Raw genomic sequence first — 17,150 nt, 5'->3', positions numbered from 1 at the left:
TGTTAGATTATGTTTAAAGTAAGCGAAATATTGTTTTTAAGTTCTTGATTTTTTTTAATATTATTACAGGATTTTATTTAAAATTTCATTAGGTTGCGCGAGTTTACGTATTGTGGACGCGTCATGTGTCAAAAAGAGGTTCTTACAGCTCTGGGACAATAGTTGCGCCATAAATGATAAAACATTAGGCCGTCCCTATCGCACTAATTGAAAGTGCAATTGGCATAGACGATTAAATAGGAATGTGTGCAGGAGAAGAAAGTGACGATATGGGAGTGTGGACGAATTAGAATAGTGAGTGTAGGTACCAAGACAACTACCTAGATGAGAAGGTAGGATTGTGAACCAATTTATCCTGTTCGGTTTGTTGTGTTTATTTAATTGCTATTAATAGAATTTGACTAAATAAGACAAAACAAAAAAACATTTCTTTATTGTAAGCATGTCAACGAATCTCATTTTCTGACATACGCACATTTTGCTGTCGCCGAGTGTTATGTACGTTGGGTGGAACAACCTTTATATCTTCCGATGAGACTTCGCCTTTCGCGTGATTTCCTGTTTTTTTCTCATCGTCTTCAATTGCGGTAGCATCGGTCTGATTTTTTAAATCGTTTATTTTTGTGTCATTTCCCAGGGAACGTCTCTCAAAATTATCATCACTAAAGAAATTTTCATCAAAAAAGGGCTTGTCATCCTCTGAACCAAAAACCCACAATTTTTTTGCATTTTTGCCGTTAACGTTCTGTTCATCGTTGTCTGCAACTTCTACATTGTCTTCAACAGGCCATCCACCATCACCATTCACGCTCTTTAATTTACTTTTGCCGCCCACGTTTCCATCATTATCACTGACTGCGTCAGATACAGGCCAACCACCATCACCGTTGACACTGCTTAACTTAGCTTTGTTTCCCACGTTTCCATCATTATCACTGACTGTGTCAGATACAGGCCAACCACCATCACCGTTGACACTGTCTAACTTAGATTTGCCACCCACATTTCCATCATTGTCACTGACTGCGTCAGATACAGGCCAACCACCATCACCGTTGACACTGTCTAACTTAGATTTGCCACCCACATTTCCATCATTGTCACTGACTGCGTCAGATACAGGCCAACCACCATCACCGTTGACACTGTCTAACTTAGATTTGCCACCCACATTTCCATCATTGTCACTGACTGCGTCAGATACAGGCCAACCACCATCACCGTTGACACTGCTTAACTTAGCTTTGTTGCCCACATTTCCATCATTATCACTGACTGTGTCAGATACAGGCCAACCACCATCACCATTGACACTGTCTAACTTAGATTTGCCACCCACGTTTCCATCATTGTCACTGACTGTGTCAGATACAGGCCAACCACCATCACCGTTGACACTGTCTAACTTAGATTTGCTGCCCATGTTTCCATTATTATCACTGACTGTATCAGATACAGGCCATCCACCATCACCATTCACACTCTTTAATTTACTTTTGCTACCAGCATCTCCATTATCTCTCTCCTTTGTATCATCGTCAGAAAAGAAATCCTTTTCTATAAAGTCATCAGAAAAGAAATTGTCTTCTATATGGTCGTCGGAAAAGAAATCTTTCTCTAGGTGGTCATCAGAAAAGAAATCTTTATTTTTGGTGTCGTCATTATTCGGCCCATCAACAGTGACGTCATCGTTTATTTGTTTCCCATCATCGTTCTCAACTGCTTCGCCATCTTGAATTACACCTTCGTCTACATTTTCTGTAGCACCTTCATCCTCATCTTTCACTTCTGCTTCAGCACGATCTTTAGCTTCATTACCAGTACCTGTGTCCGTCCCTTTTCCTTCATTTTTATTATTTTCTGCTGTCATGTCGGAGAAAAAGTCATCCTTTATGTGATCATCACTGAAAAAGTCTTTTTCTATAAAGTCATCGGAAAAGAAGCCATCTCCTTTGACATTTTTAAGTTGACTACCACCCAAGACATTTTTTTCTGATCCAGTTACCGATCCTTCATCATTAGCGTCATCTGATACGGGCCATCCTCCACTTCCGTTAACAGCCTCAGGATTATTTCCTTCATTTGTTTCATCGTCGACGCCTTTATTTGATTCCTCGGAAGCGCCTGCATCAGCCCCATCTTTGTCAACAGTATCATCAACACCTACGTCGTCTTCATTGTCCGCTACTGCATCATCATCGTCTACGCCTTCATTGCCTTTACTGTCCGCTACTGCATCATCATCATCTACGCCTTGATCAGTATTCACAGGTTTATCCTTATTGCCATCATCACCATCTTTTACACCTCCATCGTCTCCTGCATCATTGACAGCCACATCATCTCCGTCATCGACACCGTTTTCACCCGACTGTCCAGTAGTTTTGTCCTTAATTCCTTCAGCATTATCTTTTTTGCCATCAGATTCAAATTCAGAGAAAAAATCTTTCTTTGAATTATCGTCACTGAAAAAATTGTCTTCAATAAAATCGTCAGAAAAGAATTCATCGGAGAAGAAATTATCATCAAAGAATTCCTTGCTATCGTTACTTTTTAATTTCCTGTCTTTTGCAGTGTCACTGGCATTTTCGTCATTATCATCTACACTACCATTATCATCCCTTCCTTCTTCGTCATTACCATCATTATCGCCGTCATCATCTTTGTTACCACCACCGCCGCCACCATCATCATCATTGTTATCACCGACTTGCTCATTTCGATCCATGGGTTCTCCTAATATACTTGATAAATGCTTTGTAATTCGTGCTGGTATTTCGTTCAGTATATGACCATACACTAGCGATTGATATCCATGTCTTTCTTTATATTGTGTTTCCCATGGGATAATTGAAAACTCCAAAGACCTTGAAGAAGAACAAAAAATAAACATAAGAAATTATGTAACTAGCCACTAACGAAACGAATTCATTTATCGCAACTGCTTTGTTTTATTAAGGACTAATGCAACAGTGACCGTTACGTAAATGTATTATTTTAAGATTAATTGAAGAACGTTTATTGTTATGATACTCATAATTGAAAAAGAAATTATCCAATTTTAGATCATTCAAAAACTTTCTGTGTTAACTTTGCATTCCATAACCGCCATTGATGTAACTATAACTACATACTTTTTTCTTACTTCTAAATAAGTCAACTAAAAAAATAGGTACCTCCAACCCGACATGGTAAGTGTTCGTATCTTGGTCTTTCCATCCTCTATGTAAATAACGATGTCCATTGTAATATCCGTTAGTTCGGCAGCAAAGTCATACTTTAAACTTCCTTTGCCATCGTCGTGGGTAATTTTACCTCTTATCTAAAAACACCAAATCATATTAAATTATTTATTGAATACCTATAATACCTAATTAATCGGATCAGCCGGCGTTGCCGAATGGCAATCTTCGACGTCAGACGCCGAGAGAAATGCAGTCTGGTTCTGTCGCGCCAATACGCAAGAGCGATAGATATTTCGTGATCATTTGTGCATTTGGTACCCTAGAAACATATGCTCTATCTATGCTATACTCAGATATAAATAATTACAATCAATGTTGAGGAGTCGTATCATTTACTATGAGAGACGACATCACCGACGACTATCAACCATAAGTGTGAGGCCATCTCAACCAACATATTTTTTTCTCGATGTTTCTGAGGTACGTTTTTAGGGTTCCGTAGTCAACTAGGAACCCTTATAGTTTCACCATGTCTGTCTGTCCGTCCGTCTGTCAGTCCGTCCGTCCGTCCGTCCGTCCGTCCGTCCGCGGATAATCTCAGTAACCGTTAGCACTAGAAAGCTGAAATTTGGTACCAATATGTATATCAATCACGCCAACAAAGTGCAAAAATAAAAAATGGAAAAAAATGTTTTATTAAGGTACCCCCCCTACATGTAAAGTGGGGGCTGATATTTTTTTTCATTTATTTATTTATTTAATCTTTATTGAACAAAGAAACACAATGTACAATAGGCGAACTTAATGCCATAAGGCATTCTCTACCAGTCAACCTTTAGGCAAAGCAGAGAAGTTGTAGGCGGTGCAAAATTACAAAAACAAAAGAACTATATTAGGTACCTACTTTTAAGGACACAATGCATGCAACAAAAAATAATACAGAGGAATAAACATACACATATACATGATATTAATACTAATACATAAAATTACATACATATAAGTATATATAATACATACAATCCGATGAGGTGTACAAAACAGACATACTACGAATTATCTGAATTGCCAGCAAAAAATGTGTTGAGGGATTTTTTAAAAGTAAACCTATTCGGAGACTGTCTAATTTTGACAGGGAGACTATTCCACAGACGCGCAGCTTGAACAGAAAAGGAATTGGACATGTAGCCAGTACGGTGGGATGGTATAGACAGAGAGAGATTGCCAGAAGAGCGAAGTTGACGTACACGAGAGATACCATAGTACTGGAAGAAAGATTTAAGATAGACAGGAGACTGAGGATCATTAATAACAGAGAAAAGGGTACAAAGCATGCGAATATTGCGACGTATACGTATAGGAAACCAACCAAGTTTAGAGCGGAAAGACGAGATATGGTCGTATTTACGGAGGCAGAAGATAAAACGAATGCAGTTATTTAGTAAGCGGTCTAACTTGTTCAGGAGCTCCTCATTCAAATCCGGGTAACACACATCACCGTAATCGATAATAGGTAAAATTAATGTTTGCACTAATAATATCTTGGTTCTTACAGGTAAGAAGTGTTTCAGTTTGTTTAGCGCATGAAGAGAACCAGTAACCTTACGGCTTATCTCGGCTACTTGAGTCCTCCAACTCAGGCCACTATCCAGAAAGACGCCTAGGTCTTTTACACTTTGGCTGTAAGGGATAGGCGTGCCATTAAAGTATACAGGGGTGTAACTTCGACTTTAGGTAGCTGCCGGGTGCCGCCTATGACAATGGCCTGACACTTGGAAGGGTTGACAAATAGACCGAACCTCTCCGACCAACGCTGAATATGCAAGAGGTCCTGATTCAATTTGCCAACAGTAGCCGCAAGGTCAGCAATACTGCAGTGGTCATAGAGTTGCAGGTCGTCAGCGTACAGATGGTGCGAACAGCGAAGGTCTAAAGTAATAAAATTGACAAAGATGGAGAACAATAAAGGTGAAAGAATACCTCCTTGAGGCACACCAGTGGCCAAATCACACCAATCGGATAATTTTTTATCGACCCGCACTGCTTGCTGACGCCCACAGAGATATGCCAAAAACCATTTTAGGGCACAAGGAGACACGTTGAGGTGCTCAAGCAAGGCAAGGAGAATCTCGTGGTCAACAGTGTTGAAAGCGTTAGAGAAGCGTTCATTCCAACCCCAACGTGTGATATATTTTTGGATAGGTATTTAAAAATGAATAAGGGTTTACTAAAATCGTTTTTTGATAATATTAATATTTTCGGAAATAATCGCTCCTAAAGGAAAAAAAACTGCGTCCCCCCCTCTAAATTTTGAACCATAAGTTTAAAAAATATGAAAAAAATCACAAAAGTAGAACTTTATAAAGACTTTCTAGGAAAATTATTTTGAACTTGATAGGTTCAGTAGTTTTTGAGAAAAATACGGAAAACTACGGAACCCTACACTGAGCGTGGCCCGACACGCTCTTGGCCGGTTTTTTTTTTCATAGAATTTATTTGTCTTATACGGAGTTACCTATATTATCTTTTCTTCTCGTTTAATTTTACATACCTGTATGGAACTGAACATAATCGCATCAGCGGCAGAAGTCGGCGAGCCTGAATTGAACGGCCCTCCAGAACGCGCCACGTAAGCCGTGTCAAGTCCGTACATCATGACGTCCACGAGAGCCATATGACACGACCATTTTCTCTTATCTGTCTACAACATGTCATTAAACTCGTTAAACGGTTGGTCTAGTCTATTGGTTTGTTTAAAATATACAAAAAAAACAATGCGTGGAGTCCCTCCGCGCGAAAGAAGTGAAACTTCATAACATAACCTCAAAAACATTTTTCCCCTCACTAGCTCGGAAACACGTGTTTTGTCCTTTAATACCAGCGGGTAAAAACGCATTTTATCCACTAGTGGGTAAAGTAATTTGACCTTGAATAAAGTCAAATTAACTGCTTTAAAATGGATAAAAGTAGGTGAATCTAGTAATAAAGATGATTTACCAGCTGTGGAACTACTGGAAGCAGTGATAAACGCATATTTTGCGTAGTAATTTCCTCGCTACAGTGAGGGGAAAAGTTTTGTGTTACACTCGGGTGCAAATGTATTTTACTTCTCGTGTGTTAAAAAACTCGCAAGTTCAGAATTCAACTATAGAATCCTTTCACTTGCTCGTTTTTCAATTCTACACTCGGCCTTAAAATACAACTTTGCCCCCTTGTATAACAAATAACTATTGTCAAGTGATCATCACGTTTTTGCGTTTAGTCACGTCCATCTTTTTACTGATTTAAATATTTTACATTGCTAATTGCTCAAATCGTTTTGCACTCGATCCGCTAGTTAATAAGTAAAACAAATAAATTATTCACTAGGCGAGACCGCTAAGATGCCTCGTTGGAAGTCGCATCGGAAGTTTCACTTCAAAAAGTATTAGGGTAAAAGTGCGTAATTACTATCTCTTATCGGACCACGGTGCCATTGGCATTAATCGTCTCTGCCTGCTCAACTCTACTCAGCATAAAAAATTAAAAGAGTTAAAATCTCAACATCCAACTCGGCTGTTTTGCAAAAACTTATGGGCGTCTGAACAGCATTTTCCTTGTCTCGTCATAACCCAGACATACCAAGGTAAGTCAGCAGCGGTTTTGCGAGACCTGCCTGTACAGAAGTCATGAATAAACGTCAAATTACTACGAAATTATGACGTTTACTTAACCCTCACACCGGCGGTGGGACTATCAAAATTTCTGCCTACTTCGTTTGGTCTGACTCTAAGCTGTTGTCACCGCATTTAGATCTCGCCTGTGGCGTAGGGACGCGGCTTTCTTACTATCCTAAGCGCCCTAGGCACACCTCGGACACTGGCTATCAATTATATCAAAGAGGCGCGTTCCTAGGTTCCTAGCACACAGTCTAAGCTCGTGTAGGTAAACGCGTACTATGCTTGTATGAGTGAAATATGACAGGTCGACTGTTCGCGTTTTAAACAGGCGGTAACTGTGAGGTAACCGAGAGTGGTTGGGCGGCACTTTCAGCGGGGAGCGGGAGTGGCCATACTGTACAATAGTACTCTTTATTAAACTGTGCCCTAGGCGAAGGCGAGTAAGATATGAGCTATCGGCAATAGACACAAACAAAAGATAGTCGCTCCCGTGTAAATAAAAGAGAGAGCTAGTGATCGACAAACTATAACTCGATTGCTCGCGCTATCATCCAGTCTCTTTTATCGATAGTTCAGCTTACTCGCTTTTGGTGGGACCAGTGCCTTACGACTCAGCCACGACATTGGTCTAAGCGCGACAGCGGTGAGCGGCGGCCATACATTGGAGCGAGACACAGCGATGGGACTTTTCATTCGCACGTATGGCTGCCGCTCACCGCTGTCGCGCTTAGACCAATGTCGTGGCTGGGCCGTTAGTGCTCTGCCGCTCTGAAAATTTACCCCCGCTCTAGCGAGAGTTCAGGTATTCCGCAGTTTAGGTAAGTCTATGATGAAAATTGAAAAATGTATTTGTACTTCTGTGTTCATGAGGATTTCGTAATTCGGCAGGTTGACATGTCCTTTGTTCGATTTCAACGTATTCTGGTTTATTTTATGAACGTAGTCCGTCATAAAATCACTGTAGCTTTTAAACAGTTTGTGCTGGTTATTCCTAGAAGGCAACATTTTATTATATTATTTTGTGATTTTTCTTTTAGAATATTTACATGATAAAGACTGTTTGTTTTATACATTCAAAGCGTTCTTGTATGAGTGCTGCTATAAGGTGATTAAAAAAATTGTGCGTACCTGATATTGGGGCCCTGGCTTCCGAGCAAAACACTAGTGTTGATGTAGCTGTTCATTGCACCCTGCAGCTTTATCTGCAATTCCTCGCGGAAGGGCTTCGATATAACAATTTCAAGCTTTTCCTCTGCCGTACAAAATAATATTTTAAATATTAAATGCAATAATATCTAAAATAATTAACTTGGGAAGCAAAATAAGTTATATACCTATAAAAAATAAATATTTTCTTGAATGTTTACAAGTATTATTAATAAGAAAGTTAGTGTACGAAAAATATAAAAGACTGAAAAGGACCACGGGGGTCCCGGGTTCGAATAAAGCCCGGTAAGGGCATTTATTTGTGTGATGAGCACAGATATTTATTCCTGAGTCATGGATGTTTTCTATGTAAGTATAAGTACTTGTATATTATATATAATATGTATAACGATATTATCGTTTTAACTTCTGATTAGCAGAAACGTCTGCAATCGATGCCGTTAGGCTTAGAATAAATTTAAAAGTGGAAAATGTCTGCCTTGAATTTGATATTATCGTTGTCTGAGTACCCACAACACAAGCCTTCTTGAGCTTACTGTAGGACTCAGTCAATCTGTGTAAGAATTAATGTCCTATAATAGTTATTTATTTATTTAGAAAAGTGCACTTATTACAGGAGTGAATTGGACTCGAAAAGACTTAGAACACTCACTTGGTCCCCTAGGAAAATAAGGCGCTATCACTGGCGGCGCCCCAGAATTAGGTGTTGATATCTGGAACAATTACTATCATTTGAAGTATTTTCCGACTCTAATATCGATTACATAATACATTACCCTCTTTCGTATCTTGGACACTATTGATGGTTACACATTCAACTTTTAGTAGAAAATTCGCGAATGCAAATATTTTATTATGTGTCTACATGTTTACAAGCTTGAATTTACTTTCACCTGTCCCATTGTCTGTCTGTCATGCTGTAATCAAATCTTGCAAGTTACATTTGACCCACTTTCCGGTTTCCGATTAAGCTGAAATTTTGCACACATAGGGCTCGTAAATCACGTGACAATGCAATATTATGGTATCATGGAGCTGATTTGATGATGGAGCAGAAAGGTGGGCATAGGAACTCTGTAATGAAATGTATCCCCATCGAGTGAGGGGTTTTTAGAAACGTCTCAGGGGAGCAGTAGATGACTGTTGAAAGAAAATTACAGTCGGCGATAAGCCTGTGCCAAATTTTTTTTTTTGCCAAAAACTTGTCTTTAATTTCTGCCCCTAATTACAAAATATTTTCCCTTCTGTGTAGACCCACCTCAACCGAAAACTTGCATTCAGTGAGCTGGTACGTGCAGTGTCCCACGTTAACCGAATCCCCGCTCAGAGTCGCTATGGAAATACCGTTTAGTGTGCAGTCTTCGGCAACTATTCTGTAAAATAGTAATAAACATCAGTCGCGGATTTTCTCTAAGGCCTAGTGCTTGCCAACGTAACTTTATTATCGCCAAGGTAAAGTAAATTGTTTGACGCTTTAAATGAGTCCTCGCTTCGCGGTACAAGGGCGGCAGAGTATTACGTAACAAAATCTAGAGGATCCTTTGTTAATAAGATAATATCATCATCATTCATTGCGTGGATGCATAGGGGACGACTGAGACGGCAAACGAAACGTGCGAGCGGCGACGTGGCATGGAAGCGACCGGCGCATTATTTGACAAACTGTGTGGGTATTCGCTAGGTGGGTAGGGTAAGGTGTAGACAAATGCTAGCGTGCCTACATAAGGTAACATTATCAAACTAACTTTTGACACTTTCAAATACTTAAGGTTTCAATTGGCTCGCTTGCGTGCGGGAGCTTGTCGTTTAAATGTGTTTGGATTTATTATTATAAACCCAAACACATTTAAACGATTATTATAAATGGGAAAGTGTGTGTGTCTGTTTGTTTGTCCGTCCTTCACATCAAAACGGGGCGACGAATTGTCGTGATTTTTTAAGTGGAGATAGTTGAAGGGATGGAGAGTGACACAGGCTAATTTTTGTCTCTTCCAAACGCGAGCGAAGCCGCGCGCAAAAGCTAGTGTAACATAAAGCGTAAATATCACAAGAGAGTAATTGTGTGTACACGGACACAATATGTCTAATAAAGTTGAATATTTTAGCTATTAAGTGTGTTTAAAAAAGACGAATAATTCATTTATGGTAGGATTTTTTAAATGCCGACACATTTTTAAAATTAGGCTTATTTCCAGTTACAGAAATGGCTTGACAGACTTACACCACTTTCCCCATATTGTCCACCTGTTGCAGGCTGAAGGGTGAGAGCTCCTTCTGGTCATCAGGACTAGCGTAGATCACAGTGGACGAGTTCCTCGCAACATAGTATGTTGTGTCAATAAACATGCGGTCGACCTTCGAATGCACTTGTATGTAATTCGAGGGAAGGTTGATTGTCAGCTTCGGCCCTATCAAAGCTGGCAGTTCTCTTAGTACCATTTCAAAGAAATATCTGAAAGTTTCGAGGATATTAATCTTCTGATTAGACTTAATGAAGGAAAGAACTTGGTCGATAATGTAGTATAGAGGTATAACAAGATTTATATCGATAGACAAATAAATAATTAAGTTATTTTGACAAGCTGTCTAGCCGAACGAAATGAATATAGATCCGAGACCTAATTCAAAATTACTCTACTTCCAATAGACTGCGGTGAGTGAAACCTAAAGCAGAGGTACCTTGATAAGTTCCGAACAAAATAGTTGGATCTGTGAAATAGGCTGTAACAATTTAAATCGAAATCCACAAAATGCGGACCACTTTCTGTTATTTTGTCTACCTTACTTTCAATGAGGAAATGAAAAAATAAATATTCCGCAATTTTTCGGTTTTCACGGTAAGCTAAGTATCTATCTTTGTGACATATCCTGGCAAAATTATTTTTCAATGGAACAAGTCAAAACATTCTATGAAAGCTTTAAACTCTATTAAAATTGTATTCGCCAACCCAAATATCCATACTGCATACCTAATGCGTTCGCACCCACTTTATTCGTTGAGAATGCCATTTGGCTCAATGTTCACCATTTGCATGTTATATTTCACTGTGCAACAAAGCGCTTATATAAAATACGCAGCGTTCGGATTGCACACGATTCAGCGCTCCAACTAGATTAGAATTTGCAATTTCTATAGATAACATTTGTTTAGTTGAAATTGCGTAAGCTGGATAGGAGAAATACATCCAGTACGAGGGTTGCCCTGAAAATGTTATGTTACCTTTTTATTACCATATCCTTTTATTATCCGAAAAACTGATCACTTAGAAAAAAAAGCAATGTTAGCTTTTCAATTGTTTTTTGAAGTCGTCGAGTCGCTGGTGAACAAGGAACTGTCCCTTGAAAGTTTTAGGGCTTTAATTTTATACGACTTTAAAAGTGGAATAACACAACAACAATGTGTAGGTACATCGATTGACTACTGCTTTTAGTATTGGTATATATCGGTGGTTTTCGGAATTACAACGTTGCTGTGTGTCCCTCACGGATGACGTACGGCAAAGTCGTCCAAAATCGGTCGAGTCGACTAATAATAACATCGATGCTGTTCCTCAACTGATAAAGAAAGATCGGCATGTGACATATCGGGAGATTCAGGAGACTAGGTACTGGAATGAGTCAAATACAAATAATTTTACAGCAAGAGTTAGACGTGAGAAAGTTATTCTCCCGCTGGATTCCTCACTTTTTGACTGACGACCAGAAAACGGCTGAGTATAGGCCTGTAATGACGAGTCCAAGCCGACAAAATTTGTTCGTTCTCGCAGCACGATCAAAAAAATGGTGGCAACGTTTGTCTCCAAATCGGGTCACGTGGCGACTATACAATATAGTAAAGTGTTGTGTTTCGGCGGTTCCGGGGCGCTGCACACTTCGCTGCAGTCGATATAACAATTCTGGTCAGTGTGCATAACCGAATGGCATTTCTGCAAAGCGAAACGAAAATGAAAAGCCGCGAAAGGTAGTCTGGCTCTGTCGCGCCAATACGCAAGAGCGATAGAGATAGATATCTACGAGCGTTTCGTTTCGTGAGAGTTTATGCCAATCGGCCACGTACCCAGTGGTTCAGAGTTAAGTGGTATGTTCCGAGTTCAAATCCTCACCGCGGAGAAGGGATTTCTGTATTAGGTAGGTATTTTACCATTTTCTTTGACTATATTATTGACAAGAAAAGGGAATACTGACACCATCACCACGCCATCTGTGAGGTGGAAGCCTCCTGCGAGGAAATGTGTTACGTGTCTGTCTGGCTCGAAGATATTTAGAGCTTTGGTGCCGAAGTTTTCCTGCAGATTCTGAAATTATATAAATAAATCGAGATCAGGATATTAACGTGTCTACCTAAAATCAAAATAATGTTGAATCCCTGACCCTAAAACAGATAAGTTAACCTTTACATTTCTTAACTTTTGCATCAATTTTTCTGTCTTTGTACAATAAAGGTGTACTGAATACTATTTGCAGCAGGTGACTAAATAACAATTCACAACACTGAATGGGTAGATTGGGTAGTTCCGATAAGCGCAGCCCAGACGGGGTGAACCAATCGACCGATGCGATCAGAAAAGAAATTTATATTGATTTCCAATTTAATCACCCATTTTTCTTAAATTTATTGGAAATATTTGACGCTCTAAATCTATTCCCCTAACGCGCCCTAGGTTAATTCCTAGGGTCCCAGGAAGCCTGGCAATAGCTTTGAGAAGAAAAAGTGGGCCCCAATAAATCTGTATCTAAATCCGGCCCTGATACTAGCGTCACAATCGATATTTTATTTATTCATTTTAAATTTATTGTAAATTAAAAATTGTACAAAGGGCATTCAATCTTGCGTCCATATCTTCATTTTATCGGCTACCTAATATCGGTCATAATACTCATAACATAAATTTATAATCATAATCGACGGATGAAACCGACGAGCCAAATTGGCGTTTGTGTCCGCACCACCTGATACTCGTATGATCAGACAATTCAATGAGATTGGTGAAAAATGATTCCCGTCTGGATTGGCCCTATAGGTACTCGTACATTCTCATACATTATGCCGAGTATAGTTACCGTTGCTATTTCGTTTTCGAAAGCGACCCGGTATTTCTTCCATTCGTTTTTAAACTGCTGTTGTATATCTGGAAAATTATTGTGGTTTTAATTAAAATCCGCCATGTACCGTTGAAATTGAATATTGCCAAATAAACTTACCGCTATCGTAGTAACTTCGTAGTTCATCATTTATACTCGAACATTCGATATCTTTCACTATATACAACGCTATTACTGAAAGAAAATATAGAAATTTGATCATCTTTCAAAAAAGTACTATACCGGCATAACTTAAAATATCGTGAAAATCAGTATAAATCTAAGCATTCGATTGAACGCAATAATAAATAAATTAAATTGACTTGGAAATCTTTACGACCAAATATTCGATAAAAATAAAATAACCAATATAAGATTTCCGATTTAACTAAAGAAACGTTATGCTCAAACAAGTGATGAATAGCAATAGGCCAAAATTTTTAGTTTTATTTTGTATTTTTTATGTTTCACAATTGTCTCAATGTAAGGTCGCTCCCAGGAGAAATAATGATGGGGGTGAGTTACTTCATTTCTTTATATTTATTACACAATTGCAGAGTTGGGCAAAAAGTAATCGACTAACGATTAACGATTAAAATAAGACGATTAATTCGTTTTAATCGATTGAAAAGGACGATTAATTAGTCATAATCGAAGATCTTCGATTAACGTTAATAGCGAATAAATGTATCGTCGACTAATTTTGACGATTAATTTTTTAATCGATTAATTAGTCGAATAAAAAGTTAATCGGTTAATGCCCATCTCTGCATAATTGCAATACACAGAGAGTATTAAAGTTAATGATTAATTAGGCACAGGCGTAATATACTAATACGTAGACGTAGAATTATGCGGATGAGATTACAATTTTTTTATTAATGATTAACGTCTGTTAGAATTAAAGTTAGGTACTTTAATTCTAACGACGACGTCGTCGACGTTTTTAACTGTGCGTAATTAATCATTACTAAATTTAGTACTCTCATCTGTTTCGGCAACGATTTTTTATGCTATACACAATTATTGCTTTCATCACAGAAGAGATTAGATTCGATGCTTTATGTGAAATTCCAATAGGAATTTGTTCTTAATGCAGATTATAAGCTAGAGTACTTATCTAGTATAAGGCCTGAGTGGACGCTGAGCAGAGTTCGGCGGGGCGTGCAGCGGGCGGGTGAGTGTGCCTCGTCAGCGTGCAGCGTCGACTCAGGACACTTGTATGAGCTTCAATTGTTTGACATGCACGCCGCACGCCGCGCTCCGCTGCACGCCCAATATGAGCGTCCACTCAGGCAGTACCTTACCACACCTCGGACACTGGCGGTCAAATATATGAAAGAGGCGCGTTCCTTAGCACACAGTCTAAGGTCGTGTAGGTGAACGCGTACTATGCTTGTATAAGTGACATATGACAGGTTGACTGTTCGCGTTTTTGACAGGCGGTAACTGTGAGGTAACCGAGAGGTGGTGGGCGGCACTTTCAGCGGAGAGCGGGAGTGGCCATACTGTACGATAGTACTATTTATTATACTGTGACCTTACACTAATGGAACGCCACAATTTTTTACCATCGCTCTTATATAAAGTGTCTGGTAACAAAATAATTTAGATATTTGAAAGTTGGGAACCCCTATGAGAACATTACTGATTCGCACATTGCAAAAATCAAATAACTGTCTTTTATTTATTTTTCTCAGGAAACGCCACAGATTTACCTAATTCGCCGCTAGCTGGTAAAGTTACAATATTTTGATAGATTATTAAATACTGTAAAATACTTGTATGCATATATTTAGTGCTAGACTAAACTATTAAAAAGTAAGTAAGGTGCATTAGGGTAATTCCGAAAGTCGTCTAATTTCGAAAGTCGCATAAAAATCACCATTATTTCCATCATATCAAGATTCCCCTTTCGGAATTACCCGAGCATTTCTGTCATTCGGAATTACCCTAATGTGCCTTAAATACTTACTATGATGCTTCAAAAGACAAAACTATGTTGTTTATTGAATATCAGTCGAGTTCAAAAACACATTATATTACATTTCAAAATAAATATTTAAATATATAATCGTATTAGAAAATCTGGTTTATGTCAGGATACTTTTGAACACGATTTTACAGTAAAAAAAATAACCTGTTGTAAAAAAAAATAAGTAGCTCAACCTCTTAATTCTATTTATTTTTTTGTAGGTGTAGATACCAAGGAAGAGAAACTGAGCTCAATTGAATCTGGTGGTAAAGTGACAATCTTTTTAAAAAGTACAGTACTTTTGAAAAAGAAGGTAAGGTAATTCACTAGGTACAGTAACTGTACCTAGTGAATTACCTTACCTTCCGATTAAGTCCTTAGATTTCTTGGTACTGAAATATAAAGTGTTTGAAAATATAAATATTAGACAGCATTAACTAATCAATATCATCTTCACAATCTTCACATAGGTGTTTTGTATACTACTAATATGACGAGTGTAGAAAAATCAGTACTTGACCCTTTTTTAAAGTCTGTCTTATATGATTAAGTACTGTCCAATCAACCGAAATAAAATATTACCATATTTTATTATGACTTAAAAACAGCAAAAAATATTTTTAAAGTATACTTTTACGTAATCAGGCGAAAATAACACAGTCATATTAATCTATAGATTATCTATGCATCAGGTCATTCTATTCGAAAACAACATTTTCTGACTTTTTAAGTATAAAGACATAAAGTTCAATATGTCAGTGATTGTTTTGACATGCAGTAAGGTTCGAATTCGATGACGTCACTACATCGCTGACAGCGTTTTCGGTGGCCAAAATAAATAAAAATTACACACATTTTTAATCGAAAATACGTAGTCATCATACACTTTTAATATCCAAAATCTATAGATATTGTTTTTAACCGTCGCCCTCATATCTCAAGAAGGACGGTTATCAAGTCGTCTGTATGGTTTTTTTTTTTTCATGTTTGTTCCTCGATATCTCCGTCGTTACTGGACCGATTTTGAAATTTTTTTTTTTTATTGAATGTATATGCATACAGATTGGTCCCATTTTTCTCAAAACCCAGTTCTGATGATGGGATCCTGAAGAAATCAAGGGAACTTCTCAAATCTGAAAGGCATACATATGGTGATTTTTGTGTTTTTAAAGGAACAGCATGCATTTAGGTACGGAACAGTGACATTTGGTGCAGTGGAACTGCTGATGATGGCCAGAACGAAACTCTTCAAATCTGAACGGCACGCTTATAGTGACTTTGGTATTTTTATAAGAACAGCATGCACTTTCGTCCAGAACAGTGACATTTGGTGCAGTGGAATTTCTGATCATGGTCAGAACCGAACTCCTCAAATCTGAACGGCACGCTTATAGTGACTTTGGTATTTTTATAAGAACAGCAATGCACTTTCGTCCAGAACAGTGACATTTGGTGCAGTGGAACTGCTGATGATGGCCAGAACCAAACTCCTCAAATCTGAACGGCACGCTTATAGTGACTTCTTTGCCATTTTTATAAGAACAGCATGCACTTACGTCTAGAACAGTGACATTTGGTACAGTAGAACTGCTGATGATGGTCAGAACCGAACTCCTTAAATCTGAACGGCACGCTTATAGTGACTTTGGTATTTTTATAAGAACAGCATGCACTTACGTCCAGAACAGTGACATTTAGTGCAGTGGAACTGCTGATGATAGTCAGAACCAAACTCCTCAAACCTGAACGGCACACTCATAGTGACTTTGGTATTTTTGTAAGAAAAGCATGTATTTAAGATCAGAACAATGACATTTATTTAGTTATGTTTGTTAAGCATATTGAGTTTTGAAGTCAGTTTGTCAAGCTTCGATTTCTTATAATTTAATCGGATTCATGAGGAAACTCCTCAAACCTTAACGTTATACGTATATTCATTTGTGTTGCCATCTAATAATTAAAGCATTAAAAGCAGTTTTAAAAAATACTTACACATTTCTACATAATCCAACATTCGCAAGTAGCTTTCACCAAAACCCGAAAGGCGACGGTTTTTTTTTCTTAAAAATTATTTTATGTCGT

The 17,150-nt window shown here is 38.3% G+C and overlaps 2 protein-coding genes across 3 annotated transcripts in view; one reads left to right on the top strand and one right to left on the bottom strand.

Moving 5' to 3' along the window:
• Positions 1–417: 417 nt before the first annotated feature.
• On the bottom strand, positions 418–13,464 carry LOC125230625 (uncharacterized protein DDB_G0290685-like). Its single transcript, XM_048135843.1, has 11 exons — positions 13,214–13,464; positions 13,073–13,140; positions 12,197–12,306; positions 10,233–10,463; positions 9,270–9,384; positions 8,664–8,724; positions 7,973–8,096; positions 7,700–7,835; positions 5,737–5,886; positions 3,177–3,322; positions 418–2,867 (listed from the first exon to the last, which is right to left on the bottom strand). Exons 1-11 carry the CDS (start codon positions 13,314–13,316, stop codon positions 446–448), a joined length of 3,666 nt encoding a protein of 1,221 aa, XP_047991800.1. The 5' UTR covers positions 13,317–13,464; the 3' UTR covers positions 418–445.
• Positions 13,399–17,150, top strand: part of LOC125230626 — a 22,676-nt gene continuing 18,924 nt past the window's right edge. For both annotated transcript variants that reach the window (XM_048135845.1, XM_048135844.1), the window contains exons 1-2: positions 13,399–13,609; positions 14,794–14,829. In XM_048135845.1, the coding sequence (XP_047991802.1) occupies positions 13,495–13,609; positions 14,794–14,829 (151 nt within the window). In that variant the 5' untranslated portion in view covers positions 13,399–13,494. The remainder of the gene's footprint in view (positions 13,610–14,793; positions 14,830–17,150) is intronic.

The sequence above is a fragment of the Leguminivora glycinivorella genome, chromosome 10 (assembly GCF_023078275.1).
Source record: "Leguminivora glycinivorella isolate SPB_JAAS2020 chromosome 10, LegGlyc_1.1, whole genome shotgun sequence".
Classification (NCBI taxonomy): Eukaryota; Metazoa; Arthropoda; class Insecta; order Lepidoptera; family Tortricidae; genus Leguminivora; species Leguminivora glycinivorella.
Note: the sequence above shows the minus strand (reverse complement) of the source record. Positions and strands in the feature narration are given on the sequence as shown.